General features: G+C 39.3%; 1 protein-coding gene across 8 annotated transcripts in view; it reads right to left on the reverse strand.

Moving 5' to 3' along the window:
• The window catches only part of atp8a1 (ATPase phospholipid transporting 8A1), a 144,242-nt gene extending 117,995 nt beyond the window's left edge, over positions 1-26,247 (reverse strand). For 4 of the 8 annotated variants that reach the window (XR_005282543.1, XM_038305849.1, XM_038305853.1 and 1 more), the window contains exon 1: positions 7,344-7,635. Coding sequence is in view for 7 of the 8 variants with exons in the window: in XM_038305849.1 (XP_038161777.1) it covers positions 7,344-7,428 (85 nt within the window). In the remaining variant the exon portion in view is untranslated. Of the gene's footprint in view, positions 1-7,343; positions 7,637-25,825 lie in introns of those variants that run through there. The other 4 variants (XM_038305852.1, XM_038305847.1, XM_038305851.1 and 1 more) reach the window with 3 other exon arrangements.
• Between the last annotated feature and the right edge of the window lie 360 nt (positions 26,248-26,607).

The following is a 26,607-nucleotide window of genomic DNA, read 5'->3' on the forward strand; positions in this document are numbered from 1 at the left end:
CGATATCTTAAACAGGTGAGAGGTTGTTAGGAAATACTTTGGACTTTCTCTGCCAGTGAAGCACATTTCTTGATTTCTTTAACATAAAGACACTGCCCCTCCTGCACCTAAAGCTTCAGTAGATCTACAAAAAAAAGCAGTATGGGATGTTTTTTTTTTCTGGTTGTGAAAAAAATACAATAATTGAAGAAATTGAAGCAGCAACTCATCCCTTTTCTAAAAGAAGAGCTGCTGTGGGCCGTCTATAAGCAGCGTGTCTGTTCTGAATGTGGCTGAGGGCGTTCAGCTGCTGCAAAGCTATGAAGGACCATGTAGCTTTTGTAGTTTTAGATAAAGTTTATGGAGCAAGGAGGAAGGCAAAGATATCAACCCCAATTCCAGCCAATTTTGCAATTAAACCAATAAACTGAGTAGATTAGCTTAACTTTGTGCTTGATTGCATTTAAATGTATAACATGAATCTAATTGTAACAATATATTCAGTTATTTCTGCAGCTGCATCAATAACCGTTGCTTTTCTTTATTAATTTGGATCTAAATACGATGAAACAACTGAAGTCAGTATTTACTGGATCACTGTTTATTAATAACATCACTTCACACAAGCTCTGAATTTAAAATACATCTCTGGGAAGCCAATATATTCTCAGCCTGCCCATAAAAAACACATATTAGAGTGTCAAATCAGGCCAAGATTAATTGTGTTTAGTCTCTTAGGACACGTCACTTTTTTAACAGCTGTAGGGAGGCCGTGCCACGAGCCTGAGCAGGTGTTTGCGCTCTACTTGTATATCAGCAATATATACAGTATATAGGGATAATACATATTTTTCATCAATACTTACTGCCTAAAAATTCCCTTTTGTTATCAACTTAACTATTCAGGGTATTGATGAGCTGTTTCATTTATTTCTGTTTGTTTTCTTTACCTACAGTACACGGTAGTGTGATAAGGGTGAAAAACTAGTCCTAATTAATAGATCCGACATAGCTTTGGGATATTTAAAAATTGTTGAAGTAGTCTAACAAAACACATGTGTAGTTTTTTTTTTAGCTTTAAAATTATTTGTGCCCTCTTACAGGAATAATTTTTTCTCAACTTCATGTCCAAAAACCTGAACTATCCCTTTAAGGTATGAAACCAGCAGAGGAAGCGGCTGACTGGTCATTTGAGGTAAAGGTTCATTCAATCAAATTATTTGAAAAATATGTTTCCATCAGTCTTTTGTGCATTTTGTCTTTATCAAAAAGGTTATAATAAATCACCTTAAGCCAGTATTAAATATTTTTTGTGTGAGGTTGATTAGATTTTTCCATTTAAGCTCTACTCATGTGATACCTAAAAAATGTGAATAACAAAAACTTGATGGAAACACATCTAATGACTTCTCTCTGATGATCAAAGGGCTGTTTGTTGCTGGAACCTTCCTGTCCAGTAAGACTTCCTGCTGCAGAGATCCTATGAGAGAAGATTGGCTGTACTGGCCTGATAATTCAAAACTACTACAGTGAAATTATTTTTGAATCACTTGTATTTCAACAACTGAAGTTTTTTTGTAGCTTGTGATTCAAAATGTTTTAGTTTACAGTTTTTTTCCTTTCTTACTTCCAAGTAAAGCAACTTTCGAAACAAAAATCTTCAGCAGGAGGAGGCATTTTTTTATGGACAACCCCTCCTTTGATGGATAAAATTCTCCCTCCATCTCAAAAAACAAAAAGCCCAGGACTGCACCAAGCTTCCCACTGAGGTCAACAAAGTGGGACGCTCTGCTAGCAAGGACAACACTACTGAGACACGGCAGGGGCAGCATGTGGGCTGCAGAGATGCTCACCCAGGTGGACTAAAGCAATTTTTTTATTGGCAAAGAGCCAATCAAAAATTGGCAAGAGTTGTACTTTGCGAGCAAGAGTAAAGGCAAGATGGGGAGGCTCAGTTCTGCAGGCTGCTATTCTTATAAAGGTGCATCATGGGAATGCTTACTTGGTGTAGAAAAGGTATAAAAATAAAAATAAGCAAAATTAGAACTAGCAAAGCCGTATTTTTTATATTTTAATGATTTAGTAATTACTGACACATAATTACTGGGTAAGCACTTCCTCTTTTACCTGACCGTCTACAAAATGAATGCAACCATGTTAGAAAAAAAAAAGAAGGAAATATACAAAAACCTTTGACTGCCCTTCAAAAATAAAACAATTGAATGTATTAAACAATATAACAAAATGTCAATTTCCATGCGAAGACATGATAAAACACACAAACACAAAAAACTAAGTAGGGCATAATATAGAAAGGTGAAGAGTTTTCAAAACATTTCACAACAAAAAAGAACAAACCAAAAAAAAGGTTAGTGTGTGGTTTAAAAACTCCTTTTATTCCAACACCCAAAAATAAAAAAATAACCCCCAAAGGTTAAGCTATGAGTATACTCCACTGGAGAAGGAGTCGAACTGAAAAAACAGGAAAAAAACGATCAATTCTGGCAGAAATAATCCTATCTATTTATACAGGTGCTGGTCATAAAATTAGAATATCATGAAAAAGTTGATTGATTTCAGTAATTCCATTTAAAAAGTGAAACTTGTATATTATATTCATACATTACATACAAACTCATATATTTCAGATGTTTATTTTGTTTAATTTTGATGATTACAAATGACAACAAATGAAAATCTCAAATTCATCATATCAGAAAATTAGAATATTACTGAAGACCAATAAAAACAAAGGATTTATAGAAATGTTGGCCAACTGAAAAGTATGAACATGAAAAGTATGAGCATGTACAGCACTCAGTATTTAGTTGGGCCTCCTTTGGCCTGTATTACTGCAGCAATGCGGCGTGGCATGGAGTCGATCAGTCTGTGGGACTGCTCAGGTGTTATGATAGCCCAGGTTGCTCTAATAGTGGCTTTTAGCTCTTCTGAATTGTTGGGTCTGGTGTATTGCATCTTCTTCTTCACAATACCCCATAGATTTTCTATGGGGTTAAGGTCAGGAGAGTTTGCTGGCCAATTAAGAACAGGGATACCATGGTCCTTCAACCAGGTACTGGTAGCTTTGGCACTGTGTGCAGGTGCCAAGTCCTGTTGGAAAATGAAATCTGCATCTCCAAAAAGTTGGTCAGCTGCAGGAAGCATGAAGTGCTCTAAAACTTCCTGGTATGTGGCTGCGTTGACCCTGGACCTCAGAAAACACAATGGACCAACACCAGCAGATGACATGGCACCCCAAACCATCACTGACTGTGGAAACTTTACACTGGACTTCAAGCAACGTGGATGAAGTGCCTCTCTTCTTTTCCTCCAGACTCTGGGACCTTGATTTCCAAAGGAAATGCAAAATTTACTTTCATCAGAGAACATGACTTTGGACCACTCACCAGCAGTCCAGTCCTGTTTCTCTTTAGCCCAGGCAAGACGCTTCTGACGCTGTCTGTGGTTCAAGAGTGGCTTGACACAAGGAATGCGACAGCAGAAACCCATGTCTTTCATACGTCTGTGTGTGGTGGTTCTTGAAGCACTCACTCCAGCTGCAGTCCACTCTTTGTGAATCTCCCCCACATTTTTGAATGGGTTTTGTTTCACAATCCTCTCCAGGGTGCGGTTATCTCTCTTGCTTGTACACTTTTTTCGACCACATCTTTTCCTTCCCTTCGCCTCTCTATTAATGTGCTTGGACACTGAGCTCTGTGAACAGCCAGCCTCTTTAGCGATGACCTTTTGTGTCTTGCCCTCCTTGTGCAAGGTGTCGATGGTCGTCTTTTGGACAACTGTCAAGTCAGCAGTCTTCCCCATGATTGTGTAGCCTATAGAACTAGACTGAAAGACCATTTAAAGGCTTTTGCAGGTGGTTTGAGTTAATTAGCTGATTAGAGTGTGGCACCAGGGGCCATCAATTTTGAACCTTTTCACAATATTCTAATTTTCTGATATGATGAATTTGAGATTTTCATTTGTTGTCATTTGTAATCATCAAAATTAAACAAAATAAACATCTGAAATATATGAGTTTGTATGTAATGTATGAATATAATATACAAGTTTCACTTTTTAAATGGAATTACTGAAATCAATCAACTTTTTCATGATATTCTAATTTTATGACCAGCACCTGTAATTATCAAATTTTTATTGTTATGTTTGGTCTGGGTCCAAGAACATACAGAGGAAAGCCCCACCCATACTGTCAGGTAAAGTTACCTGCATGTCATGAAGATGATGCTAATCAGATTCCAGAACACAGCAGTGTAAGTAGAGAGTTTAAAGGAATAGTACACCCAAAACATGATTAGCCTTTATTTTCTACTCACCCCCATGCTGAACAACACCCTGGAGTACTTTTTTGATATCTCAAATGCATCTGGAGATCTGGGAGGCTTCTTGCTGTCTGCTGACATTCAAATAATGGAGGTCTATGGTGCCCGAGTCAGAAAGGTCCATAAAAGTCCACAAAAAACGTGTCAATATTCCTCCATACTGCTCGTCCAATGTATTCCAAGTGTCCTGAGTGGGTAGCATCCAGAATTTACACGAAACGAAGTCATTTAGAATGTTTTTAGAGCATAAACAGTAGTGTATAGGATTTCCTGAAAGCGCGCGCCGGCGCGTTCATGACGCTACGGAAGCCGGCAGACCAAACCAGATGAATGTGCGCATTCAGCGTCTGCTCTGATGATAATGCAAGCGTAGAAGAAGAAATGTGCTGTTTACCTGTGCAAAGAAAGAAACAACGAAAGAAAAATGTCTGAGGACTTCAGTGTTGAGGAAGAGCATGAGTTCTTTGCCGAGCTGAATGAGCACTTTCATCTGGCTTGGTCTGCCGCGGTTTCCGTAGCGTCATGAACGCGCCGGCGCGCGCTTTCAGAAAATCCTATACACTACTGTTTATGCTCTAAAAACATTCTAAATGACTTCGTTTCGAGTAAATTCTGGATGCTACCCACTCAGGACACTTGGAATACATTGGACGAGCAGTATGGAGGAATATTGACACGTTTTTTTTGGACTTTTATGAACCTTTCTGTCTCGGGCACAATAGACCTCCATTATTTGAATGTCAGCAGACAGCAAGAAGCCTCCCAGATCTCCAGATGCATTTGAGATATCAAAAAAGTACTCCAGAGTGTTGTTCAGCATGGGGGTGAGTAGAAAATGAAGGCTAATCATGTTTTGGGTGTACTATTCCTTTAAGCTGCTCTATAGATACAAAAACAGGGACTATAGAGCTTCAAAAGGAAAGAATGTAGAGAGATGGCTTCAACAACAAAAAAGCAGCATGGTGAGACAGTGTAACAGGAGACACTACATTATATGGCCCAGTTGTAACTCTAGCCTGCTCTGCAGCATTACCTTCATGCCATGTCAAGGAAACAAAGTGGAAGACTGACACCACCTTTAAAAGTAAAGCTTTCCACTTTCCCTGCAGCATGCCTTCCTTCGCTATCTCATCTTACCTTCATCACTTTCCAACTCATGTTATGTAAAACCCTAGATCTCAAATTCCAGTCCTTGTTTTAAAGGTTTGCTTTGCTTAGCACACTGAGAAGTAGCTGACAAGTGTCCTACAGCTAAAAATAATCTGTTATTTGGTCACCAGGAAAACACAGAGTGGTTATCCCAACCTGGTTATGCAAGACATCAGATCAGCAAAGGTGGTTTATTGGATTAGCATGGTAGCAGAATGGTGTCAGCAGAGTGAAGGGTTGTGTCCTGTTGTTTGTTTAAACTGGACACAAAGAGAATCATTTTCATGGACAAAGGTGGCAGCTGGAAAGAATTCCTGCAATGAAAGAGCTGAATATCAAATCCAACACCTAAATATTATGGTTTCTCTAAGAAATTAAAAAGGTTAGCATTGTGCCCAGTCACTCTAGTGTGGTAGATAGAAAAAACAACACTGTTCCTAATACTTTAGGGTGGGAAGAGACTGCCCCTGTGACTGCACCAAGAGCCCATTGTGGGGAAGCAGCCTCAGTATATGATGGATGCTGCACCTCTGCTCTGAATGAGGCGTCGCAGCAGGAGCAGGCTACCAGGGTAAGACAGGTGCTGCAATGCACCAGTTGCTGGTGGTGTTCTTATTTACCTTCACTGCTACAAGGAGAAGGAGAAGTAGGGGCAGTGCAACTAATACGTAACAGTTGCCCTACACAAAGCAAAATGTACTGTTATAGTTCTGCCAAAAACACTCGTTCTAGACGGTGTAGCAAAAAGAATAAGGTAGGAAGGAATTTAGTGCTTTACAATTTAAGTTAGGACAGTTTATGTGTGCTAGTTAAAACTTAGGAAATTTTTTTTTTCTGCAGTCATATTTTTGTTTGCAGTTGTCCACTGCTTTTTTACGCATCTACACGACTTCAGAGTGGAAGTGTTAAAAGAAACTGAAGTCAAAAAGCCACAGCAATGTAAGAAGCTGTTTCAAAACATACAAATATATTCTCTGAAAGGCCCATATATGCCCGCTGCTTATTTAGGCTGAGAAAGAGACAGAGAGAGCAAGACTAGCAATAGATAACAGGAAGTCTGAACTGTGTAAAAAAGGTTTCGTTGTTTTGCTTCGGATCTTTCGATTCTGTCGGTCATAGTACATGCTGGACTAAAAAAATGTTGGAAATCTCAAGTTTTACAATGAGGACCAAATTTCAGTATGGAATACACACAGTTTTAGTAATACTAGGCATGCTAATGGTGCTAATCAGTATCACTAGAGGTGGATAATCTTGGTCCAGAAAGTAAAAGGCCTGTACAGAGATCAGTTCCAACCATCTGCATTTCCAGCTCCACAATGCAGACTAATCATCTGAGGGGCTAATCACCTGGTTAGCTGAACATGATGAAGGAAACCAAGGCAGAATTTTTACGTTCTGGCCCTGGATTATCCAACCCTATATAAGTATAATTGTTTAAAAATCTGAGTGATTTTCTTAATCCAAACATTAGTGAAACCCTGTTTTAAAACGGCTGCTCTCTCAAGACTTCAGGATTATTTCACCTTGGTCCCTTAATGTGATTATTTATTTACTAGTTACTGCATGAACGCAATAATATATTTTCAATGCCTTCCTTATATCTTTTTGATTGCAGAGATCAAAGCAATACAAAACAGAGATCATAAATTGGCCACAAAATACTAATTTGGCTATAAATGGACAAAAGCATTGCTAGATGCAGAGAATGAAGCCCCAAAAAACAGAAAAGAATGAGCTAGAAAGGAAAAATTAAGTGGACCAGCAAGAGAACAGAGGACAGTGAGTTTTACTTTCATTCATTCTGCACCATATGTTCCCATGTTTGATTTTCCCTAGAAAAAACAAAGTATTTTTGCCACAGATCCCTACCTTGTTCTTCAATATTTGTGGCTTCTTGTGGAGTCTTAGCCAACTTCCTCTGATTGACATCAAACTCCATTGTGCGGTTTTCCATAGAAAGGGGTCAGTGGGACATTTGTGCTCAGAAAAGGCACCGTTACATCCCACAACAGAAGCAGAACTCCATAGAAAATAAACACCTAACCCACCAGTACTGCTAAAAAAGAAAAGAAAAACAAAACAGAAGCTTGCACTGGTTGAAGAAATTCTTGTCCTACAGCTTCCTCTCTGAGCTGGAGGGCCTCTCTCATCAGTGACAAAAGCAGAACTACACCAGGTGACACTACAGTAGTGTGAGGTTTCTGAAGGAGAACAAGCAGTACAGCACAACACCATGCAGGTGGAGTCAGTCTGCAGGAGGACGGACTAAAGGTTTAGATGGAAAGACATAAAGCTTGGCTGTTTATTACATGCAAACCCTTTCCAGAAAGTAGAAATGTAACTTGTTTTTTTTTTATTAATGTGTTAGCTTTTCTTTTATTTGCATAAGCATACACATATCAATGACTTGCCACCTTGCTAGCATGATGTCTAGCTTTTCCAGGCGGTTTTATGCCAGCTATGCCCCTTAACCTCCTCAGGTTTCTACGACAGCAACTATTCTTATGCATCTGATCCAATTTAAGGCTTTGTGTTGAACAGTTTAACTGGATTGGGGAGGAGAAACAGAGCAGAGGCCTTAAAGTGGCCTAATACTGTAAATACTGATCAAGTATTCAACATTAATCCTATAATTTCTAAGTGTGCAATTATTTTCAACCAAATAGCTGATGCTGAGATGAAATATTTGGGAGTTACGCTAAATTAAGATTCCCAGGACACTTTTAAAAGGCTTTTCTGTAATGCTTTCTTTTTTGTCCAGTGTGATTCCCCAGGCTCTACAACAGCTTTTATAAAGCATACTGAGCCACAGCCTCTAACATCTCAGGGAAAACTATGCTTTTTATCCTCGCAGGCTACATTATCTCCAGTGTGTGTCATTAAATCACTCACTCACAAAGAAAACAAAAAAAGGAAACTAGACTAACACTTCCTGTGGGTTTTATATTATGGTCCAGGGCTATATTAAGCCACTTAAACATCCACAAACGCTCTACAGGGCTAAATAAAGCTCAGCTGGAGCAGTGAGAAGTGGCAGACAACTCCAATGGGAAAGCCTCTTGGGGAAGTATCAATGCCACAGAGAGTTGTAATATGTCTAGATACTGCCCAGATGTCAGGATTATTGCTTGTGTCAGCCAAGATGTAGATTGGTGGAACAATAGTCACATTGTTGCCCGGTGAGAAAAACTGTCCACAAAGCTCGACTATGACAGGCTGGTCTTCCCCAGTCAGTCTAGCAAGGTTGGGCCACTACAGCTTGTATCAGAGATGCAACCAAGCAAAACACAATGCTGTTTAAACAGCAAGCTGTGGGTAGTGAAAAGCATGTTCTATTTGTTGTTTAAAAAGGGTTAACCACATTACAGTAGCTATAGAACGGCAAAAATAACAATTTCTTCTTTCTATGTTACTTAAAGGGTCAGAGGACAATCTTTTATTTCTGGGTGGATCTTCTAAATAAGTCGTCCTCCTAATCGTCAATCATTCTGGTGATATGTTTACGCAAGGCCGTCCTACGTGCTCGTCCCTAAAAAGCTATCTTTTTCTGCGCACTTTCAGGTGTATATGTGCGGTGACCTACGGTTTCTGACAGTCATTGAAGCTCACCTTTCTCGCCGTGGTTCTTTGAAAATGGCCAAGGGTCATAAGGGAAAAAGTGTCTACGAAGTTTATGAGAAGAAAAGAAAGGCCTCAGAAGTGGCAGATATATTTTGTAATGCTTTGCACAGAGAGCTCTCCTTGCAAAGCATTATGGGATTTTCTGTTACAGCGGCCCACTGTCGCCATAGGCTGTTGCGACCTGACAGCAGCGACTAAAGGGCAGATTAGACTAAACCGCACACATCAAATGTTGCTTGGGTCTGGTCGCAAACCAGTTTCGCTGGTATGCTTCTGCACTGTTGGCCTGGAATTTCTAGGGATGCACAGCAGTTTTCTGCCAAGGAGCAGCTGGTTTTCATCTGCACACTTCTGCTTGAGGTCTGACGGGTTTTCAGCTGTCCAACACATGGTCAGGATTTTTTGGGGTGCGTAATGACGGTTGCAGAACCTCTGCACGGACAGAGACAGATTTGACGGTTGCAGAAGCTACGCGTCAGAAGAATAAATTGGCCTTAATAACAACAATGACGCAGGCACCAGTGGAGGAGGAGTCACGTGACCAAAAAGTAGGAGCAAAAAGTAGTGATCATCTGTCTGTACGGTAAATTAACTGAGTTCACTATAAAGTCCACTATATAGTCCCCGCTCTATATAGTGATTGAGGGATTTAGGGGTTTAAACAGAGCGTGCATGAGGGGAAATGGGCTCTGCATGCTCTTGCACGTATAATAGGCGTTCCCTCTCAGGAGCGGGTACAGGGTTACAAATATGCTTTTTTCAAGCGGTGGGGGTCGGTCTTTTAAAAATTTGCGCCAATACCTTTAAGACATAAATCCACAAACCTAAGATTTGGTACTGGTACTAACCCTTGCTGGGGTCCTTTTCTATTATCTTTGCATTCAGTTATATTAAAATACATTCAAATATAAAAATTGTTGCCTGTTTTACTAGTAGCTGCTTGACCGCATATCCCTTATGTCTGTATTTTTTAAAGAATGACTTTAGGATCCAATGCCTAATTCTTTATGTAAGTGCACCTAAAAATCTTTCATAATACCAGAGCACTGGTTCAATTTCGCCCAGAAACAGCTAGAAGGGATGAGCCTGGAGGTGAGTGGGCAGGTCAATAAGATGTGGCTGAAACTGTCTGACTGGACAGAATCAGGCTCGCTCTAAGTTTACTCAGTAATTAGTGGGGGTGGGTAGTGAGAATTTAGCAGCGCCAGCAAGAGAAAAATAGCCAAACAATAGTTAAGAGAAAAAAAGCTGACAATACATGTAACTAAAAGAAAAAATGTAGGAATAAAATCCATAAGACACAAGACTTTACTTTAGGAGCAATGCTTCCAATATAGGCCTGAGACAATAACAACTTCTCAGCTTAGAACCTGAGGCTACTTAGTAGTGTTGCGCCAATGCAATTTTTTGGCCCTGATACCGATACCAGATACCTGGATGTGCAGTATCGGCCGATACATGCCTACCTTTGTGAAGCAGGAAAAAAAAAAGACTAATACAAAGTGAATCCAGTAGAACCTTTTATTGCCTACCTGGAATGGGTGACAATAGTTGAATAAACTTCTGGCTGTCAAAATGGTATTGGTGCCCTATTTGTTGGTACTCGCCGATACCAATACCACCATTTTAGTGCTGGATCAGGGCTCCGCCAGATACTGGTATCAGTGCAACACTACTACTTAATCTTGTTTTTTTGTTTTGTTTTTTATTTATTTTGAATTTACCTGAAAGTGATTTCAGTGATCTCTTTATAAATCTATAAAGTTAGTCTAATATCTATATACTTTTATTTCATTTTAGCTGTAACTCAAGCTCCTCACATAATGCATTCAGCCTAGATAAATGTTTTAGTGGACAGAGTGGCCTATTTATGGCTGCAGTCTATTCATGGACACCCACGTCTCAGAGATGAGACCCACCCCCCCACCGCCGTTTTACTGTTTGTGAATGAAACGAAGGACTGATGAAGACTGGAGGTACCCTGCCTTAAACTAGGCTACATCCATAAGTCTCTTATCTGACCTCAGTGCTGTAACCAGCACCCACAACAACAACAACTAGACAGCTGCAAAATTAATCCCCCCGTACCCTGTTTGGCTCCATCTGGCTCCTCGTAGGCTCAGGCAGTCTGTAGCAGGATGGAAAGACCTGGGATGGCACAGGCAGCTGGGTCTAGCAGTGACATCACAGGGATGGCCTGGCTGAGCTTAGCAAGGGATCTGCAGGGAGAGAAGCCTTTCCACTGCGCTGACTTTATGAATGATCAAAGGCAAGAGCATATGGCATACGGTTTGCAGTTTAATGGGAGGAGGTGTGAAATGCTTCTAATGTCAGCAACGCTGCTGATCTTTTTATTGACTTGCAACACATCCAACCTAGTTTTTAATGAGGGGTCCTGAAGGATCTACCAGTTTTAAACATCTGCTTTCCAATGGGCTAAATATAGATCACACTAAAATGCTGATGTCAAGCAAATCTTAGCACAGCTTGTTAGCATACTAATAAATGCCAATTAGCGCTTAACACCAAAACATAGCAGGGACCTACGATCATCCTGTGCTCCATCGACTACAGGGTAAACAAAGACAAAGATGCTTCACAAAAACAAAAATCCCTTTTGGTTGGCAAAGACTTGTGAAGAGTTAATTAGGCCAAAGCTAATTAGACACATCCTCTCTGGTATAAGCTATCAGATGCAAGACTACAATCTCAGGCTTCTGTTGCACTTAAAAAATAAACTATTAAAATGACAACAAATCATAAAAAAACTACTTTCTACTACTACTTAGCAATGTCTATGTCATATATCCATATCGAGGGATAACAAGGTTTCAAAGAGATTTGACTTGAAAGAGCAAATATTATCCAATTATCTCTAAATAGTATAAATGATAAACCAAACAAGAGAGAAAGAGTCCAGGGTCAAACTGTTTCCTCCTAACTGCATGTTGCTGAATGGAAAGCTAGATGTTCACTTTATGAATGAAACAGAAATGATACATTTGTTCAGATAGACCCACTAACTGACACCCTATATCTGCTTGCTATAGTTCTAGTGTCCACTATAAAAAGCAGTGTCACATTGAATAGTTAATGCATGTTAGACTAAACAAATAAAAAGTATTTTATCCAATTTTTTGTTTTGCTTGTTTCTATAGATCAAAATCAAAGCAATAATACATGAAGGCATAGCTATAGCTATAAAGAGGACAATTATAAAAACAAACAAAAACAAAGACTACATGTAAAGATTTTTGGTAAATGGCCTGTACTTATATAACCCTTTTTCAAGTCAGAAGACTTGACCAAAGCACTTTATATTACATTCAGTCATTCACCCATTCACTGATGATGGCAACTACATTGTAGCCACAGCTGCCCTGGGGCTCACTGACAGAAGCGAGGCCGCCATACACTGGCACCAAAAGTCCCTCCGACCACCATGAGTAAGCAATGCAGGTGGAGTGTCTTGCTCGACGACACTGAAAGGGGGAGCCGGGGATTGAACCGACAACCCTCGTCATAATACATATTACTTTCTATTAAATATGAAAGTATTTTATCCATTAAGGTTTAAACATTCAACAATGTCTCATTGAACAGGAGAAAAATGTTATCTCTCTTCTAAACATTTTTGTGCAAAGGTTATGAAGCCTTTTGCACATCTTTAAACTCTTTGAAAGCGTGGTTGTGCTGAAGGTGGTGGAGGTTGGATACGTTATGTTGGGTAGTCCTGACATTTTTCAGACAAACTTTGCAGTCCATATTCTTTTGCTCAACATCTATGATATAATATTGGTGCCACAGAACTGAGCGTGCAGTGAGAACAACGTGCATCGTATAAAAACCCTCACTGAAAACCGGTCTGCTGCTCACTCAACTCTGAAAAACGCGCTCTCCAGTTCTTCTGTGCGCGCTCAGCTTCATCTGTTCTCGCTCGGCTACACAGAATTAACTGATGTAATTTAGTTTACATAGTAGTGAATGACGGTAATGGAAAAAATCAGGTTAATCGCCTAAGTGTACTGTGCATGCTAGTGACGTTACACTATATGACTGGCTGAACATTTCCACAATGATGTAAAACACTGTGGTTGCCCGGATATCATAACATAATGCAGTGTCAATGTGCTGACTCAGGAGCATCTGCATTGTTAGCATGTCTGATAACCAAAGAAGTTTTACCTAATGGATAACAAAACTGAAAAAACTCTTTATGGTGAACAAATCAACTTCAAGACTATGGTATAAAGGGCAGGGCTGGGAAGCACTGTGGCTAGCCATGATCAGTAGCTAAAAGGCTAGCCTCTTTTAGTGCCACTAGTTGCATGTACGGCAGAGCTCAGTCTGTCACTACCCGATCCGTCCCGGAAGCACGGTCCATTCTGTGCATGCACATCCAGATATACATCAGGGTCATCCTTGATTTTATTTTGTTAAAAATACCTAATTGACATTTTCCCTCCCAAAAAATAGTAAACGTACTAAAATATAATGTGTATATAAAGGTAAATAATGTATTTCCTGAAAAAAATAAATACCTTAAAATCCTCTGTTTTATTACTCGTGTCTGCCCGATCTGCACCTGAAATGGGATCCTACGCTAGAGTCCTGCAACGGGTCGGGTACCCGCGGGTCCCCGACGGGTCACCCGCTAAAATGCTCTTTTGCGGGTGAAAAATACATAAATAAAAATAAACGGGTCGGGCGGATATTTTTTTAGTGCGGGCGGGTAGTTGGTGATTTTTTTTTTTTTGCGTGTGTTGTTATGGACATCAGAAATGTTATATTAATCAGGCACTGGGGTCACCCTTGTTGTAGCTTAAAGCCCTGCCGGCAGTGTGGGCTTCCCTCCAAAAAGGCCACAGTCAGTGCATACATGTCTGCTGCAGTGTTAATGGCGCTGTTCTGCAGCGCAGCGTACTATAGCCTATTACTTGACGTGTTAACGGGTCGGGTTGCGGGCTAAATATCAACGGGTCGGGTCGGGTTCGGATTTGAATTGAATATATCCGTGGGTGACGGGTCGGGTTCGGTAGTCATCCTAACGGGTTCGGGCGGGTGCGGGTTGGTAAAACTCGACCCTTGCAGGACTCGATCCTACGCTACTTCCGGTGGCTAACTTTTTCGGCTTTGGATTTCAACATAAATCTAGTCTTTTTGAGTTTTATGTTTTCGTTTCGTTTTAACCTTATATTATATAGTGCATAATATAAAGAAAGAAACAACTAAAATGCAGAAAAACATGGTTTAGTCATATTTTGCCGGAATGCTCTGAGCATGTCTGATGATGACGTCAGAGAAGCAGTTTAACGAAAAAAAATGTAAAAAGCATAAAAATTGTCTCACAAAATTCAGATTTTTTTTTTTTAAGATTTGTATTCTTCTTTAGTAAGTTAAGGATAGAAATAAGTCGTTTTACTACCATAATTACAGTATTTATGGACACCCGGATGCACATCTGTTCGCGTAGGCGCAGGACGGATCATGCTTACGGGACGGATCGGGTAGTGACACACAGTACTTGCCTTCAAGACTGAGAATGATTGTTTTCTACTTTCAGCTACTTTAGGTCACCAAAGAAAAGTAAAATAATGGCCAATATGGGGAATAATAAGCTGAGGCTCCAGAAGAGATTTAATTTTTAAGAGACATGTGCAATACAGTTTTTCTGAGTGGGGTTGCCATATAGTGACATCATCAGCAGGGGCAGGGCCCCAAACAGATCTGACCACCCAACCAGGTCTGGTACCTACAACGGCCACAAGCTGGTTAGCCAGGCTGGTCATGCAACATTTCATTTAGATGGAGAGCGCATGACAACGTGGTTGGTGTCATCTGTCTGACCGGTTTGGTAGGAACAATGTCTTAAGTAAACATAACACCTGTTTATTCATCCCACCTGAAAAGAACATCATCTGTGTAAACAGCTATAAGCCAGAGATCAAGTGAAATTAACAAACCATTAAAAAAAAACATGCTTTATTAAGAAATGTGTTTTCTAAGGAAAAACACATTTTATGAAATTAATATTGTAATTAAATAAGACAGGTGTATTTAGCGGTAACAACATTAAACAAATAGGAATAACCGAAAAGGGACCAATAGACAGACAGCCAACCGGTCCTGTTTCCATCCTTGGCTCTCTATAAATAGCTGCAGTAATGAAGTGACAGATGATAATCAATCTAGGCCAGTGTTTTAAGACATGTCCAATGACCTGATGTGACCCATTCACTGAGCATGTTTGCAGAAACATTTGCAAATTATGTTGCATATGTTTTTATTCCTAAATGCAGAGGAAACATTTATGTCAATAATACCAAACTCCTCCAATCGATACAGGCCTAAGGCTTCAGAGTAGCTCGTCCGGTTAGATAAGATTTAGCTGCATTCAGAAGACCTTTAAACACTATAAAACATGAAACAATCCATTTTATTGGTGTGTTTTTCTATATATAAAAGAGGCACGGTGATGTAGTAAATCCAAACTCTAAATGTGAGAGCTCTAGAAGGGTGGAGGTGCAGGGAAAGGCTCAAGGACACCAGGAGTTTCATCTTCCCCACATTGATGGTGTTGCTTTCCTGTGGAGCGCCTGCCAACGGTGCTTCATCTGACCTCATCATTCTACAGAGTCACCAACTGTACTCATGCACGTAGACACACCCACACCAGAAAAGCAGCGAACCTAAAGGGAGGTGTCATGTACGAAATCGGTTCATCTTTCTGACGCAAAGTCCTGAGTTGTTGTTTTTGTACAAGAAATATAATGTAGTATGAAAGAAAAGCCATTAGCAGTACAAATTTAATGTGAGACAGCAGTTGCTCTAAAACAATTTTATTTGTTTTATTGTTGTTTGAATTTGTAATTCACTTCAGGACTAACAGAATGATAGCATGGGTAGCATTAGAAAAAGTAGCAATCTCTGTGTGTCACAAATAGGTTACAAATATTTCCCCTGTTGCTCTCTCTCCTTCTTAAGGGCGGATTATACTTCTGCAACCGCACACATCAAATGTCGCTTGGGTCTGGTCGCGAACCAGTTTTGCTGGTATGCTTCTGCACCGTCGGTCTGAAATTTCTAGGGACGCACAGCAGTTTCCCGCCCAAAGCGCAAGGGGGAGCCTAATCGAGAACTTGCGAAAACTTTGGCGGATGTTTACAAGAACTTCTTCGGCGGCCAGACGAGAGTGTTTGTTTTCCAAAACAACATGTCTGAGGTAGGCTTGTCCCGATCCGATCCACGTATCGGATCGGACGCCAATATTGGCAAAAAAATGCGTATCGGCAAAGCATGTAAAAATGCCGATCCAGACTGCCGATCCAGTAAAAAAAAAAATCCGGTCCGTATTTTCCAGTTTCGCCGATTGAAACGATCCATTCCACTATTTTGCGCCAGTGCTCCCCGAATCCGGTCCGTATTTTCCAGAACACCTTCAACACACCCACAGGTCTTTTTGGGTCTGTCTCCCGGCCTAACCATTAAAACAGGTGAATTGGAAGATAGCGGGGAAAATGTCAGCCATGTGGGATTATTTTATCCTGCACGATGTGTAGATGGAGACTAGGTGTGGAGGACATTGGGGAATATAAGGCATTTTTGTGTAACTATTATTTGCACAGATTTTTTTAAGCAGTGTCTTTTTTCAAGAGTAGAGTCCTGATTCTAAGTTAATAGAATATTTTCCACTCTTGTCCGTTTTGCATTTTTATTAAAACTTACAGTAATATAGCACCTTTAACTGTTTACGGTTTTACTGTTCACTGTGCAATATTAGATTGCTATTCATAATTTTGTCCAGTTTGTGTTTATCTCTTAATAAACAGGTAAGTTTGTTGTTACCAATCATTGTGTTTTATTCAATCTCACATAATTCAGCTGGCTAGATGTTATCAAGAGTACTAAAACCCTTTTCAACATGATTCTTACAACTAAGGCTAAATACTTTAACTTAAACTTAAATACATGCTCGGATAGGCTGGTATCGGCCAGTATCGGTATCGGATCGGAAGTCCATAAACAATATCGGTATTGGATCGGAAGTGCAAAAACCTGGATCGGGACATCTCTAGTCTGAGGCATCGTACAAGTTGTTGTACTTCCGAAACCTCCTCGCTCAACCTTTTGTCATGGTGATCCATTGTTATTATTACTCCTTGGTTTTTAAAATGGTGCGCCCCGGCAACGAATCAAGAGGGACAATCACACAGAGAGCCGGAAAGACTTACCAAGGACCAATCACAGCTTCTTTTTCTCTGCGCATTTCCGCTTAAGGTCTACACGGGTTTGCGACCGTCCGACGTGTAGTCGGGATTTTTTTGGGGTGTGCGGATACAGACACAGATTTGACGGTTTCAGAGGCTATGCGTCAGAAGTATAAACTGGCCTTTAATCTAAATGAACTGCACATAACTGAACATGCTATGATATACCTGCTTTATCTCTAGTGCTTCTGTATTCACTTAAAACACCAAAATAAACTAAAAATGCTTGTCTCCCGGTATCAGAACCAGGACCAAATGTAGCTGTTGTCAGAATGACCTGGTATGGCTTTGTACAGAGTTCTCACCGGTGGGAACTGACTCATTTGTAAGGTTTTTGAATTTGTCTCAGTATTTCCTTTAATGTTGATTATTAGGTTATTCATATTTTCACTAGTTAGTCTGTCATTTCACTTTTCAGAATACAAACATGCCTTTAACAGAAGTACTTTTCAAACTACAAAACAGCCAAATGAGTGATTAGTGCTTTTAAAAAGTTACTATAGCAGAAAACTAGAATTCAAATCAACTCTAGCAGAAACAAACTGGTCTTGAGCTTCCTCCATTTTCTCCACATTTAAGGAACTGCAGTTACTTCATATCTGACACTGCACAATGTGTCTGCACATCTCTCTAACACAATGTGCTATGCACAATGAAGAATCATTCAAGTGAGAGAAATGGGGAACCTGGAGAGGAGCGACATTAGATTGGCTGCAGGTTACCAACAGAAAAAGGAAATTAAAGGGAAAGTCTCTCAAAGAGAAGGAAGACCCAAGGGGACTTTATATATCAAACTGTCAGTCCCAGACGAGAGATTCAGTGGCGTGTTGCGCTTTTGTGGCAAAATATTATCAGCTGGTGATCCGCAGGGCACGCAGGTAGCTCTGGATCTCTTCAAAAGTGAGATGTCTGTCCCACTCTAGTCTCTCCCTTTATGCTGATACCACAATTCAAACGGACTGAGGCTTAGCTGGCGTTATTGAAATGCTACAGGGGGAACATCCTGCTTCACTTACACTTGGAAATAAAACCTTCAGACAGACAGACAGGCAGGCAGGCAGAGAGGGGTATGGGCTTAAAGAAACAGCAGATTACTTAACATCTTACAGAAAAAGCGTCTTTGCAGTCGGACATAGGAAACTATCTGTCAGGACAGGTTTAGCAGCCTTCAGTCTTCAGAGTAAACCATATGAAGGGATTTAGCTCCTCTGCAGATAAGCATGCAAGCTAAGAGAGCAAACTAGATGCTTGCTCCCTTCTGCCTATCGTTTGAACTGTTGGCAGCATCTGCTAGCTCCTCTGTTTAGACCTACGATGCCGATATCAATCACCTTCTAATGCAGAAAATCTGTGTTCAAAATCTAAAGGTATCTCCCTTTCTGGCAGATTTACACATTAAATACGCTAATCTCTTTGTGCTTCATGGTATTTGATGGGATCATTTAAGCAACATTTTCTATCAGGGTGGCAGTGATGCTGGATGTTTCCACAACATGGGAAAGAACAGTGACAACCAGTAAAGTTATACATGGTGGCCGAGGCTGAAAGGGGTGGGCGGCTTGCAGAGCTGATGGATTAGGAGGTAAGCCTGGCAGAGGGTTGCCCTTGCTAGATGGAAGTCTGCCTCATGTGCTGGGGTGATTAAAATAAAAAAAAATAAAAAGTCCGGCAAATAATCAGACTCCCAAAACACAAAAAAATAGAGAATTTAGATTCTTATTATAGAAAAGGTTAGGAAAAAGACACAAAGCCATAGTGTGGCATCTCAGGGCATCAAGCAGGCAACCAGGAAAATAGATCAAGTGTTATTGCTGCATTATTAATGTTTTTTTTTTATTCTTGAGACTGCAGCAGATACATTGTCAACAGTTTTAGACAAAGATCTATATTGTGTAATAAATAATTTAGGGGTCTACTAGCAGAGTTTTTAAAATCAACTAAATTCATCAGCAATTTCTAACGAGGCGTCGATTCAGAAATGTGTTGCTATTCTCTGGCTTTTGAAAGGCTTTGCACAAGTAAATAGCCGACTGTGATTTCTCTGTCATTACTATGACTGGGGATAATTCAATATATATGACAAAACATTTCTATAAAATGACAGTGATTTGAAAATTCCAACAAATCAGTCTATGACTACAGCATTTGTTACTGACTGGCATTATGGATTTTCATAAACATGGCTAAATACTTTGCTCCATGGTCCTGGAATAATTTGCAAAACTTGCTCCATTTAAATGATCTAGTCCCATTGAATGAATTTAAGGCCATGTTAAAATGTCATGTAATTCAAAAATGTAACTGCCCTATGTGACCTGTCTTTTCCTCTATGTGAGATTTTGTCTATGTTGTATTTCTGTTTGTATTTTGACTGGTGTGCCGTCTTGGCCAGGTCTCCCTCGAAAAAGAGATTACAATCTCAAGGGACTTCCTGGTTAAATTAAAAAATAATAATAATTCTCATAGGTTTGTACAGGATTCTGTTGCAACAACTTTTGGAAATCTTTCTGAGGCTTTTATTGGTTTCTATCTATAATGAAATTCTATTGTCGACCAAAATTATGAAACATGCTGTATTGTGCCAGAAGTTTTGGCCTTATTATTTGGTTCTTATTATTTATTTTATTTATATTAAGTATTGAGGCAATATTACAGTATTGTATTAGTCTGGTATTATATTCTTGACATTTTAAGAAGCTTTTAATATCTTAAGGAACTGTCCATTTTTTTTTTAAACCAACATGTTCCTTCAAGAGAAAAGAGGAACCCTTTTCTGCACTTCATTCAGCCTTCCTGTTATCTGTTTAGAATTCCACTCTCTCTTGCTCCAATCCACTGCTTGGGCTTCCATAGCTCAGAGTGACACCAACTCATCACTGTTTTGTTTTTTAGATGTGCACATAAATGAAGGTCACATCCAAGATAATGAAAGATAATGAAATCAAAAGAAAGTTTTTAAAGCAATATAGTTTTTTTTTTTTCTATTATCAAACTGAAGTGAGGAAAGAAAATAAATAAATAAATAAAAATCAATTAATTGGATTTGGCAGAGGAAAATATGAGATTAAATTTCATATCGTCCATATCGTCCAGCACTAATCCACAATAACAGCTAAGGCTTCTGTTTTCAAATAAAACCCAGTGTGGTTTGGAGAAAATCTAACAGTTTTTGGCATTTCCAACCAGCAGGTCGAACAGCAAACTGTCCAGTTTCATAGTCAGACAATTTATTTGTCCATCTCTAATGACAATAACATTTGTAAGCCAAGAGAAAAGCTTTTATTAGTATCTTACAGCAAGACATTAAAATAAAAATCAAAAAGAGTTTATTTTCATTCTTTCTGCTTTGGGGACAGCATCCCATTCAAAGACTCAAAGAAGTTGATCAAAAGGCAATAAAAACAAAGTCCATCACTAGCTTCATCAGTGCTTCACAAATACGCAGTTGTCTTCAAACACTTTAATTAGCTTCTAAAATGCCCTGTCGTGGGCGTGCAGGTGGTGCAGTGGCCCATGTGGGGAGGCCATGGTTCTTGACGCGGCTGACGCGGGTTCAAATCTGATCTATGGTCCTTTTCCCTGTGTATCCCCCTCTCTCATGCCCCCTTTTCTGTCAGCCTACTCTGGGAAAAAAAACAGCCACTAGTGCTGTAAAAACTAAATAAAAAAAGTATGTGTTAGAGGGAGGAGTGTCTAATTCAACAATATTTTGAAAAAGATTGTTCGGAGCGTAATATATGAAGTTTCTAAACTCTTAAGATAAATAGAGGAGAAGATCAACACTTCATTTGAGCCTGGCAATTATCAAGCTGCAAAGTGTTTCTTCTCTGAATTAGCTGTTGATGGACTGGTGAAGAGATTCCAACTCCAACGTCAAGTACTGCTGGCAGCCAGATAATCGGCCTCAGCACGCAGAGACCGCATGGCATCCTGATTCTGCACAGCCGCTTTGGGTGAATGCGGTTTAACCAGCACTGAATGTGCTGGTTAAACGTGCTGTTTAATGTGCTGTGTGTTTTTATTAGGGGAACATCTTTCAAATATCTTTGATTTTCCAGAGGGTGGAGAACATGATGGTGTAATAATTAATACCAGCTCCATACAGGTAACTTACCAAGAAACAAAAGCAATACATATCAGTATATAAGATCACATATAGCAAAAAAATTAAAAGTCCATGAGGATTCACATCAAGCAACATCTAATTTAGGGGTCTGAATAAGGGCTTAAACAATTAATCAGATTAATTGTGATTATTCAATTATTTACATAATCGTTCGTGACTTAATATAGTAATCAATTAATCTTTAACTGGGGTACAGAGACTCTAAAACATGCCTTTAGCTGAAAGATGAACCTTTTTAAAGCAGTAATCATACCAAATTTAAAAAAAGAATACCGGTAATCATTTTTGCCTTTAAGGTACAAAAAAAAAAAAAATGTATCTGTCAATAAGCTTAATTCTGTGAAAATCGTCTTAAAGGAAACTTTTGCTATCCGATTATGAACTGATTAATTGAAAAAAATAACAGATAAATCAATTAGCAAAAATAATCATAACATGCAGCCCTAGTCTAAACCCTGTTAATCTATGGACTGTCCACAATGGCTCTTAATAACGTTGGGTAAAAGCATATTTTTTTTAAAATACAATCGAGGTTTCATGATTCTTTCATTCTTTATGGAACAATTGCTTTAAACTGAATCACAATATAGGTAAAAGAAATATCGATTTAGATCTATTTTCTTTTATTGGATTGGAAACCAGTTTGTTTTTTGTTGTTTTTTTGTTCAAATTCCACAGATACTAACAATCTAATAGGTGGAAAAAGCATTACCTTGAACCCTAGGAATAGAAAGAAAATAAAGGTTGTTCGAAATGATAGCATATTCTACATAATTGATTTAAAAAATTTTTAGTGTCATGCAACATTTGCAGCTCTAAACAGGTTTCATTAAGCTGGACTAAGGGGAAATATGCCTCTTTGAATTACATAGGCTGCAGATACACTTTTGATTTAGACACAAATTTGCTTCACCACATCCTAATGAAATAATTGGGTCATTATCAAAGCTAAAAACTCCAATCTAAGCTACTAAAGTACATTAGAGGTCAAGGTTCATCTGATATCCGAGCCACAGTTTTCTGCTACCAGAGGTTTTTCTGGTATCCATAACATTACAGAGTCTTCACATTACTGCTCAGTTGGCTAAATATAAACATAAACACCAATCTTCTTTAAAATAACAGTTAATTACAATACTACTTTAGTATCTATTTGTATGTAAATAAGATAAGAGCTCTGTACATACTGCATTTATAGTGCAAGGAAAGCTGTATCGTAGACAATCTTCTTTTCTAACGCTTTGCAGCAGTTTGCAAACAACTTCATATTTATAAATTCTGCATCCTTAAATAAAGAAGCAATAGTCCGAAGAAATGTGCATTGCTCTACAGCTCTGCAGACTGAGATGAAGCATGATTATAAGTTTTCATGTTGTATTTATATGCTGCATTTTAAAAAGTCTCGTTCCAGCACAAAGTTGTTGAAAAGTTATTCACTATGGCCGGCAGTAATTATAAGGGACTTTTCTAGGTTTATTCACATTTTAAGAGATTATTTAAAAAAAAAAACATCCACAGAAATGTATTTCAATTCATTTTAACAGGGAAAAGGTAGTAGCTTTGCAGCCAAATAATACACTCAACAGCCAGAAGACGGACTAGGGAATTAGCTAGTGTGTGAATCAAGCTGGGGTCTAATCAAATGACATCAGCACCATCTGGATATTTACAGCAAAGAAAAACAGAAACTGCAGAGAGAGTCATAAATCACAGAGTATGATATTGATCACCGCAGAAATATCCTGCTGCTTCTGTCCTGAGAAATCTGAGGTCAACTTCAGCCTCCAGATAGTGATGTGGAGGGTCTACGGCTTTAAAACTCAACCTTTCACAGACAAAACACTAGATTTTCTGCAAACCTACCGATCCAGATTAACTCCTCATGTTTTTATACTAGATACAAACATTTAGAGATACCTCAGCTGGACACTTGTTATGGAAGGAAGCAATGATGAGGCTTGTAGGAGGAAGAACGCTCTGAAACAGAGATCCATCGATACAGGTTTTTTTAAGGCAAATTCCAGACTAACCAATCCCAGATATGTGCTGCTAATTTCGGCACTCATTGAAATACTTTGAAAATCTAAATTTCAAGCCAAGAGTGTTATTAGATGACAGGACAATACTTTATTACCTTTGTGACATTCAAAAAATATGTATATTTTGATGGCAAAAATGAATGTCAATGTAATAACAAGAAACAGCCCCTTGTCCTAATATATTAAGAAAATTAACAAAAGTGCTTCTATAAGATTTTTTTTATTACAGCATAACCTTGGAGCTTTAATGCTGATACAGGTACTAAACATTTTATACTTTTTATCTTTTCAATTAGCTTTTTACCTCCCCCCCCCCCAACTTAATTTACAGTAGGTAATATATTACTCAGGGGCTTATCCGATTGGTCAAATGCCAAAATAACATGTACAGCCATGTAGCTGCATCTTTGTTGAATGGCTGCATTGTATAAATCTTATTCTTCTAGACATCACTGTGGGATGGGGGGACTCCATTTTTAAGGGGTATGCAAGTGATCAAATATGGTAACTTCACCTATAAAGAGCAGATTCTTTGGGGTGATCATGTTTTTTTTTTCTTTTTTAATCATATAATAAAAAAAATAGGATGATAAATCTCAGTGGAAATAAAAAGACAAATCAAACAAGAGATAAAAGCCATTAAATACGAACATTGTTTAGACTGGAAGGGACGGTGCTTTGCAAAAGTATTCATAAGGTTGAATTATTTTCCATGCAAACTAAAATAGTGCAGGATTAAGTATAAACTGAACAAAAGCTGAGCAAGGAAAACATCGCTTAGAGGAATAGCCAAGAGGTCTGTTGCATATAGCAGGAGCTGCAGAGATGCTCAACCCAGGTGAGAGAATCCGCTTACATTTAACAGGGAAGTCAACAGAGGTTTGCTCCAAACATCAGGCCCATTTGAGAAAGTGTTGGAAAAAAACAAAACCAAACCATAAGTCATGTTTAAAGTTAGTTGTGTAGGAAGCAAATTGAGCACGCAGATAAAGGCGTACTTATCAGCTTAAGAACATAAACTGTTCCAACATATACCGCTGGCATGCTGAAGAGGTGAATCAACCAAAAAACATATCTCTGTAGTTATGCTGCTATAGGCTTAGACTTCTGGAGGACATAGGGACCCCTATTTCATAATTTTTGCTTCATTCAATCTCTATTCTTCCACACTGCAGAATATGTTAGTTTAATCTCTAGGGTTCTGCTTTCTCTGCTTCTTCTCATAGTAGCTTTGCCTTATCTGTTCCTGTTTGGCTGAGACATCCTGGAGAGAAATATCAGCTATAAGCTGCTGCCATCAACACCTTTGTTTCTAGATGTTGGAGATCAGCCTGTTTTTCCAGTGTTCTATTTCCCTGACTGTGTTTTCTTCATTCTCTGACATGGGAGTTGGCTCGGAGCTCGTCTGACTGGCTGTGTGTTTCCTGGACAGGGTTGCTTTTTGTGTCTCTGCTTCTGTCTCCTTGAACCCCAGTCGGCCTCGGCAGATGGCCACTCACACTGAGCATGGTTCTGCTGGAGGTTTCCTCCTGTTAAAAGGGAGCTTTTCCTCTCCACTGTTGCTAGAAGCATGCTTAGTGTAAGGGACTGCATCAGAGTCAATGAGTCAATGCAATCAACTGGTTTTCCTTAGATAGAAAACTTTCAATCAGTTTGACTGTATATCTGGTGAACTGTAAATTGCCTTGAGATGACATGTTTCGTGAATTGGCGCTATATAAATAAACTGAATTGAATGGAATTGAAAACAAGTCAGGTATGAAATTAGAGGCTGCAGGTCAGGGGCTCTAAAAATAAAACTTGGCCCACAGCATCACTACAGGATGTCCACTGGCCCCCTTCATCCAATCTGACTGAGCTTGAGATTTGTTGTTGTTAAAGAATGGCGTACAATCCTAATCTGTAGATAAATTAATCTGTATTGTTGATTTTTATTTCAGTTTTGAAACATTTGAGAAATCCTGCAAAACAGTGAAAAAGTTCAGGAATTGAGATCAATCTATAAAGTTTTTAAAGATAAAATAAAAAACTTTCTGACAGCAGTTTTTCACTTTCACTTTTGGTTTGGCTAAATGATCCAGTCTTTCCCAGACCTCCTCCTCCTCCTGCCATCCCATCCCATCCTGATTTCTCTCAAACTTAAATTAACTATGTCTCCAGTTAACACATCTTTAGCTAGCAAGTTTCAACATAGATACAATCAGTTCCTGCCAAACGGCCTCCTCGCAGCTCCATGAGATAAATATTTATAAACTGTTAGGTTTGCTCTTTAAGCTGATTATAACGGAGCCTGCATACCTTCCGATCGGGTGCGAAGATCGGACATTGTTCTCTGGACGGGCGGCATCACTCCGAGCAGAGCCGAGCCACGGCACCTGTCAAGCAGCCGGAGCCCGTAGGTAGAGCCGCCTGCGGCAGCGGCTGGTCGCTCAGACGTCCAGGAATGTCAAACCCCCAGTGTGAAATTCAGCCTCTCTTATCTCATGCGAAACTCGCTTCAGTTTGCTAACGATAGAGAGGCGCGAACTCAGACCAGCCTCCGTTAAATGTCGCCGTTTCTGAATGAAACATGGTTAAGCAGCTCAGCGGTTCACTAACCCTCCAGCATCCCGGGGGTCACTCGGCCCGAAAGAAACGGATTCACGCCTTCATTTCCCGGCTAGGGAGGGAGGGAGTGGACGCGGACTAAACCTAAAGTGCAGTGAGAGAGACGGTGCCGCTTCACAACATGGACCGTACCACATGATCCAGTAACGGGGGGGAGGGAGGTTTGACCAATATAACAAAACGTTTGACCTGTTACTTGAATAGTTACATTTGACTGTGAATAAACAAAACTCATTAGAGGTTTGGCTATTCAGACAGACCCATAGATATAGAAGTAAAATTATTTACTTTCTTTAGATATTTTTGGGTCGGTGAAAACACCCCCACCCCCGCAAAGCAGCATTTGTTTACAAACTGAGTTGGTGCATCGCTGATCAATGTTTTTGAAATTAATACTTACAACAAAAACCTAATTTCCAGATTTTATTACATTCTATTAATATTTATATAGAATCTTTAAAAATTTTGTTTGA

Source organism: Cyprinodon tularosa, unplaced genomic scaffold (assembly GCF_016077235.1).
Source record: "Cyprinodon tularosa strain WSP-4 unplaced genomic scaffold, ASM1607723v1 ctg568, whole genome shotgun sequence".
Lineage (NCBI taxonomy): Eukaryota > Metazoa > Chordata > Actinopteri > Cyprinodontiformes > Cyprinodontidae > Cyprinodon > Cyprinodon tularosa.